We start from the raw sequence: 12,387 nt of genomic DNA on the forward strand, positions 1-12,387 counted from the left end.
GGCAGCATTTTTAAAAATAAAAAAGAGGTTTAATCTTTATTAGAGGCCCAAAAGCTTGGTGTGTGTGTGTGTGTGTGTGTGTGTGTGTGTGTGTAAACGTAGCAAGCCAGCTCCTGTTTTATTTAGCAGGCAATTATCTGAACGCCAGGAGGAGGAAATAGCCAGGTTTGCCCTGGGTGAGCACCAGGAAGTGAGACGGTGGGGGAAAGCAGCAAGCGAACAATTCAGACTACTCCCAAATTATTGATTTTGACTGCTAGGGCCGGCAGCTCTGGCTGAGAGCAGCACAGAACCTTACAGGGCGGGAGGAGGGATAGAGAAAGATGGTGCACAACAACCCAGCTTCCCCCCCCCCGGCCAACCCCAATCTGGATTAGATCTCACACAGATCTCGTGGGGTTCAAAAATCCCAGCAACCGGTTCACTGCCCGGTGGTTGGGTGGATGTGGTCATGGTGGGCCTCTCAAGCCGGGGGAGGCCGTTTTGCTCTCCCCGGGCTCTGGAGGCCCATTGGAAGCGGGAAACGGGTCCCTTTCCGGACTTCCAGAAGGGCTGTTCCCCCTCCGAACCTCTGCGCGGACTCTGCCCTTACCTCCATCGAAAATGGGCCGCGTCGAGACTCCGGGAGGGGAGGGCCAGACAGTAGGTTGAAATACCGGTTCGGCAAACCAGAGGTAATTTTAACGTCCGGTTCGCTCAAACCGGTTGAATCCCACCTCCTGATCTCATGCGGCCAATTCCCCCAAAGATGAACCGAGCAGCCACTATCTATTTCCGGAGGCCGGGGGAAGGCCTTCCCCACCTCCTTTTTTTTTTCTTTTTCTTTTTACCTGGCCTTGCCGACCGCCGTCCCAAGGCGGGAGGGTCAACCCAACTCCTGCATTCACAGGAGGCGGGCCACGGAGGCGGGGAGAAATGCAGGCTTAACAGCTTTGTCAGCAATGCTCAAAGGGGCGGCTGAGATACGCATCTCTAAATCAGACAGAGGAGATGGCCAAAGGGGAAAAATAACGCTTCGCTCCTGCCATAATCTTCATTTTTTTTTTTTTTAAAGAAAAAAGCGGGGAAGGAAAGAAAAAAAAAAAAAAGACTAACAGCCAGCCATTCTGGCGGAAAAATGATCTGGGGGAAAAAAAAAAAGACAGAAGTGGGGTCAAAGCCGCCCCAAGGGGTACACAATGCAAGCAAGGGAGGGTTTGAATAGAAGCAGCCCAGCTCACGTCACCCCCTTTTCGCTTCTTCTCTCACCCCACTGACAAGTCCCTGACGGGGGGCTAAATCCCAGATAATGAAACACGGGAAAGAAAAGCTCTATTTAATAATTGAGCCCCTGTCAAGGAGTTGGTATTGATTCTTGTTTCTGGGGCAGGGAGAGAATGTTATCTCCAGCCTTACAGCGCGGGAGACGGCATCGGTGAATTTAATCACCAGGCGGCCTTCCTGCCAGGCGATTCATAAAACTGACCTCCAATTCTTTGTTAGACGCTGCCTGTCCCTTCTGATGCTAAGCCCCTCTTCCTCTCTCTCTCTGTGTGTGTGTGTTTAAATTAAAATATCAAGCTACTAATATTAAAAAAAACAACCACCCCAGCTGTCAATTCTCATTTGCCAACAAACCATGAAAAAGGGCCCGTCTCACATCCGGCAATCCACCTTCCGACAAATGGCCAGACCCCACCGCCCAGGGGCGGAGTTCAAACTAGCTACAGGGTGAGCTTGAACTTACGACGACAATGGAGCCCCCAAAATTTATGTTGCTAAGTGAGAAACGTGTTGAGTGGTTTTTGCCCTGTTTTACTACTTTTCTTGACCCATTTTGTCAAGTGAATTGAGACCGGGGTGGGGTGGGGGGTGGAATGGAGAGAGAGGGAGAGAGAGGAAGGAGGGAGGGAGGAAGGAGAGCAATTTAGACAGATAATCCTGATCTACAAAGCAAAGTGATCATCATTACATTTACGTTTAACCAGGTCTGCGTGAAGAAAGAAAGAAAGAATCTGATTTATGACACACAGGGGGGAGGGGGGAAACAGGGTCACAGGGGACTGTAAATGACGTAGGCCAGAGGTGGCTTCATATAGGTTAACACCAGACCTGTTGCTCCTAATAAACCTTCCGGATTCTTTTTGAAGCTGGGTTCGAGGCTCATGATTTAATTAGGGCAATCGCTGGAATCCTGACACTAGCTACTTTATTGTTTCGTGGCTATTTCGCAGGAATCTTCCCAAGACTGGCAGACCAGATGAGACTCAAAAGACATTTGGGGAGGTGAGTCGGACCCTTCCTCTCTTGTGTTTATGTCACGAGTCTGGGCTAAGTCCCCATGTGATTCCTCCTCCAGAGTTGGGAGGGCCATTCTCCAACAGTTCTTCCTCTCCCCACCCCCGCCCCGCAGCTTTAGGCTCAGGAAGGAAGGAAGGAAGGGCACATTCTGCTTCTCTCAGCTCCGAGCTCTTGTAATTGGGTTTCCTGTGGCCCACCAATCGAATCCGCCCTCAGTTCACTGCAGGGATTAAGTTAAAAGGAGCAGATGGCAATGCAGGGGAGTTGCTTTCAAAGCAAATATTCAGCGGAACATCCCCATGGAGCCCCAGACACTCCAAAAGGCAAGCGGCTAAACAAGGCAGAAGGGAGAAAAGGCCAAAGGGTAGGTCGGCTTTAAGGAACGGCGCGACACCGGCCTCCGTTGCCGGGTTCTGGACTTTTTTTAAAAAAAAAAAAAACCCAGCTTGGTAGGAAGCTAATATTTGCAAAAATTATTCGCTGGAGGAAACGTAAGGCAACGTGCCAGCTCTTGCCATTACAACGGGACTTCAAAAGGAAAATCCAACCGGCATGGAGACCTCCGGCAACCACAGACCAATGCAAAGAGAACGGAAAAGCTTGTGTGATCCCGCAGCTCCCTTTAAAACAGTCCCAAAGGTGCTTTTTCAAGAGGCAACTGGACTCTCTGGTTTTTCTCTGAAGACCTTTCGCTTCTCATCCAAGAAGCTTCTTCGGCTCTTGAAAATAAAAGGAACCTTTGGGACAACTGAGAATCTCCCCTAGACCCTTTAAAACAGGTTTTTCCCCCAACCTTGGCCACTGTAAGATGTACAGACTTCAACTCCCAGAATTCCACAGGTTATTTCCACCATCTTTCCAGGGTTTTTTTTTGGGGGATGCATTGACTGATTCTTGCAGGCTAAAGGGGGAGCAGGGGACCTGACACCCCATTGGGCTTTTGGGAGGCTACTGATCTTCCACTGGCTGAGTTTGAAAGGATGACCAAAACATCAGGAAATACACGGGCAGCCCCTCCCCGGGCTTAGATGGCTATTTTAGGGAGGGAGGAAGGGAGGGAGGAGGAGGGAGGGGAGGGAGGAAGGAGGAAGGAAGGAGGAAGGAAGGAAGGAAGGAAGGAAGGAAGGAAGGAAGGAAGGAAGGAAGGAAGGAAGGAAGGAAGGAAGGAAGGAAGGAGGGAAGGCCTTAATCCAAGAGCTGTGGTGGCACAGTGGTTAGAATGTGGTATTGCAGGCTGACTCTGACCACTGCCAGGCAGTTCAATCCTGACCAGCTGAAGGTGGACTCAGCCTTCTTTCCTTCTGAGGTGGGTAAAATGAGGACCCGGATTGTTGCTGGCAAGAGGCTGACTCAGTTAACCGCCTAGAGAGGGGCTGGAAAGCACTGTAAAGCGGTATATAAGTCTACGTGCTATCACTGGTGTCCTTAACGTTCCTATTAGGCCTTGATGCAGCTGGACTTCGCTTCTAAGCATCCCAGCACAAACGGGGCATTCACAGGAGGGGATTGAAATGCTTCCTTCATGAACGAAATCTAACAAGGGCGAAGTGAAAGCCTCTGGGCTTTCTTCAGTTGGACAGAGTGTGAAAAAGTCGGAGAGGGTGTCTCTCTGTGTGTGTGTGTGTGTGTGTATACCCAACAAGCCTCCACACACCACATAAAAATCTCCAGCAACATATCACCACTCAATGCCAGGAGAATCCACACTGAAATTCAGTCCCCGTGAGCAGGGCGTTTGGGCCCCATTGTTCGATGTTCCTCCGTGGGCGTCTCAAAAAAACTTGAGCGTTGGGGATACAGGTGTGTGTGTGTGTGTGTGTGTGTGTGTGTGTGTGTGTGTAAACGGGTCCTAGCTCCAACAAGAGCATCTTGTTCCCTTCACAAAGAGCAGCACGCAGGTGCAACCCTACCAAGCTACGGCCAGGAATTGAACATCAGGTTGTACATCAGGCTAGGAGTCAACTTGGTAGTAAAATGCTCTAATGATCCATTAGTGGATACTCCGCTAATGAGTGGAGGATCTTTTGTCTTTTGAGCTGGAAGGTTCTCAGCCAGAATGGGTTGAGCGGTGTTTTTTTCCTCAACCTCGGGGCAAAGTTGGAAGATGTGTAGACTTCAACTCCCAGAATTCTCCAGCCGGCCCTTTGACTTTTCCAAGATGAGAAAGTTTGCAATAGAATGCGAAGTTAAGACGGCCTATTTAAAATCCTGACCAAAGCTTTCATGATGTCCTCGATCGCTCTGCCATTCAGCAGAAAGGTTTCCCTCGCTTCCACTTATGAAGACGAGGTGCTTTTCCCCAAACCCCCCAGCCTCTCCTCCACCCTTCCTTGACCCACATGTTCTGCTTGGTAGCCCTATTCAGCCAAGTTGCCAATATCCTGGGTGTGGAATAGCAAACAAAACAACAGGACATGTAAAGAACAGTGAGTGGGGTTTGAGGTCAGAATAGCAATAGCACTTAGACTTGTGTACTGCTTTGCAGTGCTTTCCAGCCCTCTCTAAGCGGTTTACAGAGTCAGCCTCTTTCCCCCAATAATCTGGGTCCTCGTTTTACCAACCATGGAAGGGTGGAAGGCTGAGTTCAACCTTGAGCCAGTCGGTCAGGATCGAACTGCTGGCAGTGGGCAGAGTCAGCCCTGCAATACTGCATTCTAACCACTGGGAGGGAAGGAGGGAGGGAAGGATTCATTTTACACACCTGGGAAGGATGGAAAGCTGAGTCAACCTTGAGCCTGGTTAGATTCGAACTGTCAAATTGCAGGCAGCCGGCAGGCAGCCGAAGTAGCCTGCAGTACTGCACTCTAACCACTGCTCCATCTCGGCTCTCAATGAATATACACCTAACAGTACCAAAACACCCATGATGCTTGGCTTCCCACTCTGTTGGGCAAACAAAGTGTTGCATCCGAGCAAAGCAGAGAACACACCTTTTGGATTTGCGTTGCCACTAATATCCTGAGCAATGATGGCTGCACAGTGGGCACTTGGGCTCCAAGCAGGCAGCTTCTGGAATGCAATTCACTCTTTTTGCAGGCGCAATTTTCTCCTCACCTGCTCAGGTGCGAAAAGCAGAGCTTAAAATGTTATTCAAGGCCAGGAGCCTTAAAAAGCAGACAGTTTTTCTGTTTTTTGTTTTTTTTTAATGGTATGAATAGCAATTCGTGCTCTTTTTTTTTTTTTAAAGTGCAGCTGGGCCCATGATACGACTGATTTTGTTAAAGAGGGAGGGCGTGGAAGGAAGGAGAAAGAGAAAAATAAGTAAGAACACTCTCCCCTGCACGTAAAAATAATTTTTTAAAAAACTGAAAGCACAGAAGCAGAATTGACTCCACCATTTTTGAAAGATGTGAACAATTACCTGCGAAGGAGAGAAACTGTATATAAGTGAGATCTCTGGGGGGTAAAAATAGCAGACATATAAATATTGAAAGAGGCTGTCAAAATAAACAGGGGAAGAACATACATTCTCCCACACTGCAGTTATACACAATCTTCAACAGAAGGAAAAGAAGAATGAGCTGGGAAGGGAGAGAAAGAGAGGGGGAGAGAGAGCGGGAGGGAGGGAGAGGAAGAGGGAGGGAGAGGGAGATAGCTATGTTAAGAGAAAAATGGAGAGGAAGGAAGGAAGGAAGGAAGGAAGGAAGGAAGGAAGGAAGGAAGGAAGGAAGGAAGGAAGGAAGGAAGGAAGAAAGAAAGAAAGAAAGAAAGAAAGAAAGAAAGAAAGAAAGAAAGAAAGAAAGAAAGAAAGAAAGAAAGAAAGAAAGAAAGCAGGAAAGCTTTGGAACAAGCAGGTGATGAGTTACACAGAGATGTGAGTTTCTTTCGATTTTTCTTTGTAAAGCAGTTTGTTTTTAACCCGAAAAGCAGAATTACAGAGGAACAGAATGGGAAGGGACCTTGGAGGTCTTCTAGTCTAACCCCCTGCTAGAGTAGATAGAAGACCCTTATATCATTTTCGGACAAATGGCAGTCCAATCTCTTCTTAAAACCTCCAGTAATGAAGCTACCCACAATTTCTGATGCAAACCACGATTGATTTAGCCAAGTTCTGCTTACTAGGCAGCCCTGGGGATTCAATAACTGGCTGTATCGAGGGTGGTCTCTCTTTTTTTTTACAAGAGACCCTTTGGGCATCGGGAGAGACCACCCAAGGGTTTATTCCCCCCTACCACAATCCTTCCCGGGCCTAATAAATATAAATGATATGTGACCCAATAATCAGCCATTTTATGAGCCAGCTCATAAAAGCCCCGTTCCAAATTCCAGAACGAAAAGGTTATGTATTCAGACTCCAAACCACAAAGTGCAGTGTGTACTGGGGAAAGAATGGCTCTGAAATCCATGAGGAAGGAGCGAGGGCTTTGGGGCCTTGGGCCTGGTCAGCTCTTCTCAGCGCCTCATAAAAGCAGGTTGGCTTGGGGTTGTTTGTTTTTTTGGCTTGTCCAAGACGGTCGAGGGAGGGAAAAGAGAGATTGCTGCCCTAAAAATAGGGTTTTATTTTAATGAACCCATTCCCTAAAAGACAGAAAGAGTGGGCCTCCTTTCAAAAATAACTGAGAAAAGCCATCTTTGGCGGTGTTTCTCAACCTCTGTCACTTTAAGAGGGTGGATTCAACTCCCAGAATTCCCAGCCAGCTATGCTGGCTGGGAATTCTGGGAATTGAAGTCCACCCTCTTAAAGTGACGGAGGTTGAAAAACACTATTTTTCAGATTTAATATTCTCTGAAAGTGTGCACTACAGGCAAGTGCTGGATCAGAATCCGAAGGAAAAAAAAAATTCAGGCAAAAACCAGCTGAGAAAATACTCATGCATGGCTACCTCACAAGTCACCTGGAAGGGAAATTCACGGAGAATATGATTAGCCATGGCTAATTAGCCAGATAATTCAGGTGATACTCCATGAGGCAGCGCTCTGGGCTCTGGAAAAGACACCTTGTAATCCATCAAGGAAGCTTTCCGTTCACCTCTCCGCATCACACGCCAGTATCACAAATACACGGTCACATCATAAACCCTGGGCAGGCGGGCCAACATTCATGGCGGAGTGGGTCTCAGCCAGGAGTGGGATTCTACCGGTTCGGCCCGGTTCAGGCAAACTGATAGCTCCGACAATTAGCTGTGAAGCAAACCGGTTCGCTCCGACAATCAGTTGTGAACACACAGATTGCTGGAGAAGGTCAGTAGCAAACGCTTTGCACGCATTCACCGAACTGATTGTGACACCGGTGGAATCGCACCCCTGGTCTCAGCCCAGAAAAACATTACATTCAGGAAGAGAGAAAGGGTGTGCTGCTTACCAGTTTGAAGTCTTGGATGCTACAGATGAAATAGGGTGTGTTCGGCCGACGGCTCTCAATATAGACGCAATCTTTTGGAGGGGACAAAAAAGAAGAATTTCTCAGCCTTGGGTAAAGTAACAAGAGAACATCAACGCAACACAGAACGGCAGTGGACTGGAACCAACAATGCTATAAAAAAGTCCCAAAGGTGGTTTTTCAAAAGGCCAACTGGCCTTTGTTTTTCCTTGAAGACGTTTCGTTTCTCACCCGAGAAGCTTCTTCCATTCTTCCATTCCATTCTGACACCCTACACAAACACAACACACACACACACACACACACAAGCAGAGTATTATGATTATTTTGAAGGACCAAGGCTGTGCGAAAAGAAATGTCATGTCCCTTCTCTGAGGCTAGGAATCCGAAGAAAGGAAGAAAATTCAAGAGCAATGATAAAAGGGAATTTAACTCAGAGTTAAACTGGGGGGTCCTTGGTGTCCTCTCTGAGCTTGGTAGTTTTCTTACAGATGTTTCATTACCCAACTAGTTAACATCATCAGTGCTAGAAGGGAATGTGATAGGAGGAAGAGGAGAGGGAGGGGGAGGAGTGGTGGTGGTGCAGGGTCCTTGGTGCTCTCTGAGCTTGGTGGTTTTTCTGCAGACATTTTATTACCAAACTAGGTAACATCATCAGGGCTGATTTTCCAAGGGCAATGTGGTATTTCCCCGAGCTACTGTTCAAAGCTGGTCTTGACGTCCAGCCACAAAAGATCCACAGCTTCTCTCGTGGTGCTTTTAAAAGGTAAGCTTGCAAATGTTCAGCTGCACCCTCCTCTGGGTACACATCTCCAGAAACAAATTCCCCGACTATCTAGGAGCTTGATCCTGGTATCGCTAACTCCCAAAATTAATGACTCAACCTACATGGGTGAATGTGGGCGGGGGAGTAGCTTAAAGAGGACGGCTAGCAAGCCACGAGTTTTCAGCAGAGCTATTATTTGTGGTTTGTTGCTTTTTTCTTTTCTTTTCTTTTCAACAGAGGTTTCAACAATCCACGCAAATGAAAATGTCAAGATGAATTCGCAGGCAGGCACACACCTGCAGGCGTTATATGGAATTGATAGATCCGTCCGAACAAAGCCGCTCGCTGCATCTGGGAGACGAGCCAAAACTCAGCCAATCCGAGGGCTTTTATGACTCTTTTTCATCAGATCCACAAAAAGCTCTCCAGCTGCTGGATCACACACATCTGTGAACTCTTAAAGATACTTGGGAGCTGGTTATTACAAACAGTAACCTGCCTGGTAATGCTAACGTTTACTCTCTATCCTTTGGGCCTAGAGCTGTGTCGAAGAGATCCATCATTCACATCCTAAATACGTTCTTTTTTAAATAATAATAATAATAACAATAAAGACTACAGACTAACTACAAACAACATCACAACACAACACAGTTGCTCAGATGGTCCACTGGAACTTGTGTCACAACTACCATCTGCCTGTAGCAAAAAAACTGGTGGGATCATAGGCCTGAAAAAGTGGTCGAAAATGAGCATGCAAAACTACTGTGGGACTTCCGAATGCAGACTCACAGCAGTGGTGGTATTCTACCGGTTTGGCCCGGTTCGGCCGAGCCAGTAGCAGCAATGAGCAGCGGAGACCGAATCGTTCTCTCCGACACTCTGCTGTTGGGCCCACCTGCCCGGGCTCCCATATTAACTTTTATGTCCTGCTTTTGGAGCGCAGCTGCTCTGCGCAGCGCGGCAATTGCTGCACGGCAGCTGCTGAAGCGCCAGGGAGATTGCAGGAGTGCAGGATTGCAGGAGGTGACTCAAAATGCCTCTGCGCCATGCAAAGGGTGTGCATGCGAGCAAAGCATGCAAACCAAGCCACGCCCACCGAACCGGTGGTAAAAACATCTGAAACATGCCACTGTCTCATAGACTTCTCATATTTTTCTAGGCTGGCAAGCGTCTTCCTAGGAGCAAGCAAGGCCAAACCCTGCCAGGGATCCCAGAAGTTAACAGCTGCCGCAAGCAAATTGTTTTAACTCCGCGTCATCTGCCAATCGAAGGCGGCTCTTGACAGAAGGAGCAACTGAAACTTTCCCAATCCCTTGAAGATGCTACTTCTCTGGAAACTGTCCGAATTGCTACATCTGCCACAACAGGCAAGCAAAAGGACTCCTCGCATCGCTCTCCTTTCATGGCAAGGTGTTTGATTTAAGGAAAAAGGAGATTACAGACCGTCAGGTTCCCAGAAGCTGGCTTGGGAATGATGAAATAACTCAAGAGTACTTGGCGGTCTTCTCAAAAAATCTAAGGACTCCAACAAGCCACAGGGAAGAGCTCTGGAAAAACTAAGGAAGGAGAGTGAGATTTGATCCGAGTCACTACTTCAGTCACAAGACAAGGAGAGACCAACAATTCTATTCGAAACTAGCAAGATGTTAGGGTGAGCAACTGCGATCTCTGGTCCAGCACAAAGAGACCGGCAAGATGCTGTCGTTATAACCACACGGGTACCCTGGTACTCATCGTTAATTGGTTCCGGGAGTTGCGAGGAGTACCAAAAACGACACGGACCCAGAGGTGGTAATTGAGCCGGTTCTGGAAAACCAGTAGCAGAAGTTTTGAGTAGTTTGGAGAACCAGCCAATCCCACCTCTGACTGGCCCTGCTCCCCTCTATTCTCTGCCTCCTGAGTCCCAGTTGATCGGCTGGGTCTTCTTTGGTTGCCCTGCACAGGAGAACGGAGCTGGAAAGCAGGTTAGTGGGGTGGGGAGGGAATGGGGATTTTGCAGTAACCTTCCCCCAGGATGAGGTGGGACTGGAGAATTTACAGTATGCTTCCTCTGCCACGTCCCACCAAGCCACGCCATGCCCACAGAACCGGTAGTAAAAAAATTTCAAACCCCATCACCGCACGTACCAAACAAATTTGTTTCTGTTAGAGAGGGTAGGAAGTCACAAGGCAGCCGACACCAACAAGTTCTAGGCTTGCCCACTGAGTACTGAACAAACGACAAGTACCAGGGTAACATTTCTGAGTCGAGTACCAAACTTGATGAGTTTCAAATTAGTTGAGTACCGAGGTACCACAGTACGTGTTTTAGCCTTTCTGTGGCGGTGATGTTTTTCCGATCTGGTCTTCCTGGTGGGGCTGATGCTTTGGATGACGATGTTCAGACCCAGCCACTGGAATGTTTTGAAGACACCATGGACAAGCGTCCAAGCATTGATGCTGCCCTACCAAACAAGTCACAGACTCAAGCCAATGGTCTATTGGTCTTCTCCGGGCCACCTTCCCCTCGAAATCTGTCTCCTTCTCCTTTGCCAAACCCTCACTGGCCTCTGCCATCAACCTTCCAGCCTTCTTTTTGAACCAAAAGTCATTTCCTGCCGAGGATTGAGAGGTGACCACAGGGTACCTAAAGCCTGCCAAAATCCCAGGCATCCAATGCCTAGATGCAAAAGCCATGGTTGTTGCATGGTGGCCTCACCTATCCACACCTGTGTGATTAATCAACACTTGAAGGTAGAGGATGTGGGAGAAGAGATAGGTGACTTTTGGGGTGGGGGGAAAGCTACCCAATATATTACTTATTAGACAGGAGAAGTTGGGGCCCACCAACAAGTCCAACCCTGGTGTGGCCCAAATTGGGAATCCAACGGTAACCCACCAGATAACTCTCTTGAAAAAAGTGACGAGAAAGTTCAAAAAGAGATCTATATCTAAGTTGACACTCTTCGTTTCCTTTCCTCACCTGGCACTCATGCTGTTACCAAGCTGGGTCGTGAAACGTCGGCATGAAAACCACCGAGCTCGGAGAGCAACCAAGGACTTCACGGAGGAGAGAGTTGCCCTATCTGAGAGCTCTTTCAACACATTTTCAGCCAAGATGAACCGAGCCTAGTCTTGCCCTCTGCGTTTGATATCCTTTGTTGAACTCCAGCGCCGGGAGTCTTTATCTATTTCTGATCTCCGTCGGGAAAACCTGGGACGTCCTTTTTGTTAGGGGAAAGGAAGCAGACGCCTCCGGAGTCAATGCAATCCAATTAGGTGCCCGGCAGGATGCAGGAGGCTATAACAATGCATCCTCCAAAGGGATCGTGCCGTGGGATCGCCATGGGGGCCTTTTCTTCCCGGGGAGACCAAAAAAAAAAACCCTCCCTCAAAAGTCATCCCTGGGCGATCTGTATACCCCCCTGCTGTCAACTCACACCTTCCAGATTCCAAATTGAGCTAAAAAGGCTTCTTCAGTTGTGCTATCACTTTCACAATTCTGTCAGAATCTTCTCCTTCCTTCTGCTGGCTTCTTCAGGGCAGGTATTAGTAATAGTAATAGTAGTAGTAGTAACAGTAGTAGTAGTAGTAATAGTAATAATAATAGTAATAATGCAACCATAAGAAGGGATTTCGCCTTGGAACAGGGCACCATTAAGATAAATCTGCATAACATTTGCACTTCCATGGATGTATTTGGGCTGTTTTTTTTTTTTTTTGCAACTCCAAGGATGGAGACAGCCCATTTTAGAACATTCTGGAAATAAATCAGGGATCTCCGCATACATCTCTTTTTATTATTACTACTAGCAGGGTACCTGTGCTTCGCTATGAAACTATGTGGTAGGGCTTAGTTTTTTGGGAAAGAAATAATGGGGGGGGGAGGGATTCTGCCTCTGCCTACCAGCATCCCTCAGTATTCATCTCTAGCTAGCGTCCTCTGCTTGTGTTTTGCCTTTGGAACAGATTTCTTTTCAAATGGGGAGGGGGAGTAGAACTCCTTAGCATCAGAGCATGTTAATACTAATAATAATAA

The 12,387-nt window shown here is 47.8% G+C and overlaps 1 protein-coding gene across 1 annotated transcript in view; it reads right to left on the minus strand.

The window, feature by feature from the left end:
* The window catches only part of RERE (arginine-glutamic acid dipeptide repeats), a 205,705-nt gene that overhangs the window by 85,540 nt on the left and 107,778 nt on the right, over positions 1 to 12,387 (minus strand). Inside the window, 1 exon segment of the mRNA XM_087944422.1 lies at positions 7,583 to 7,653. Within this exon segment, the coding sequence (XP_087800548.1) occupies positions 7,583 to 7,653 (71 nt within the window).

Source organism: Notechis scutatus, chromosome 16 (assembly GCF_049901735.1).
Source record: "Notechis scutatus isolate UNSWTSFEM ecotype Mainland chromosome 16, rNotScu1.2, whole genome shotgun sequence".
In the NCBI taxonomy this organism is placed as follows: Eukaryota; Metazoa; Chordata; class Lepidosauria; order Squamata; family Elapidae; genus Notechis; species Notechis scutatus.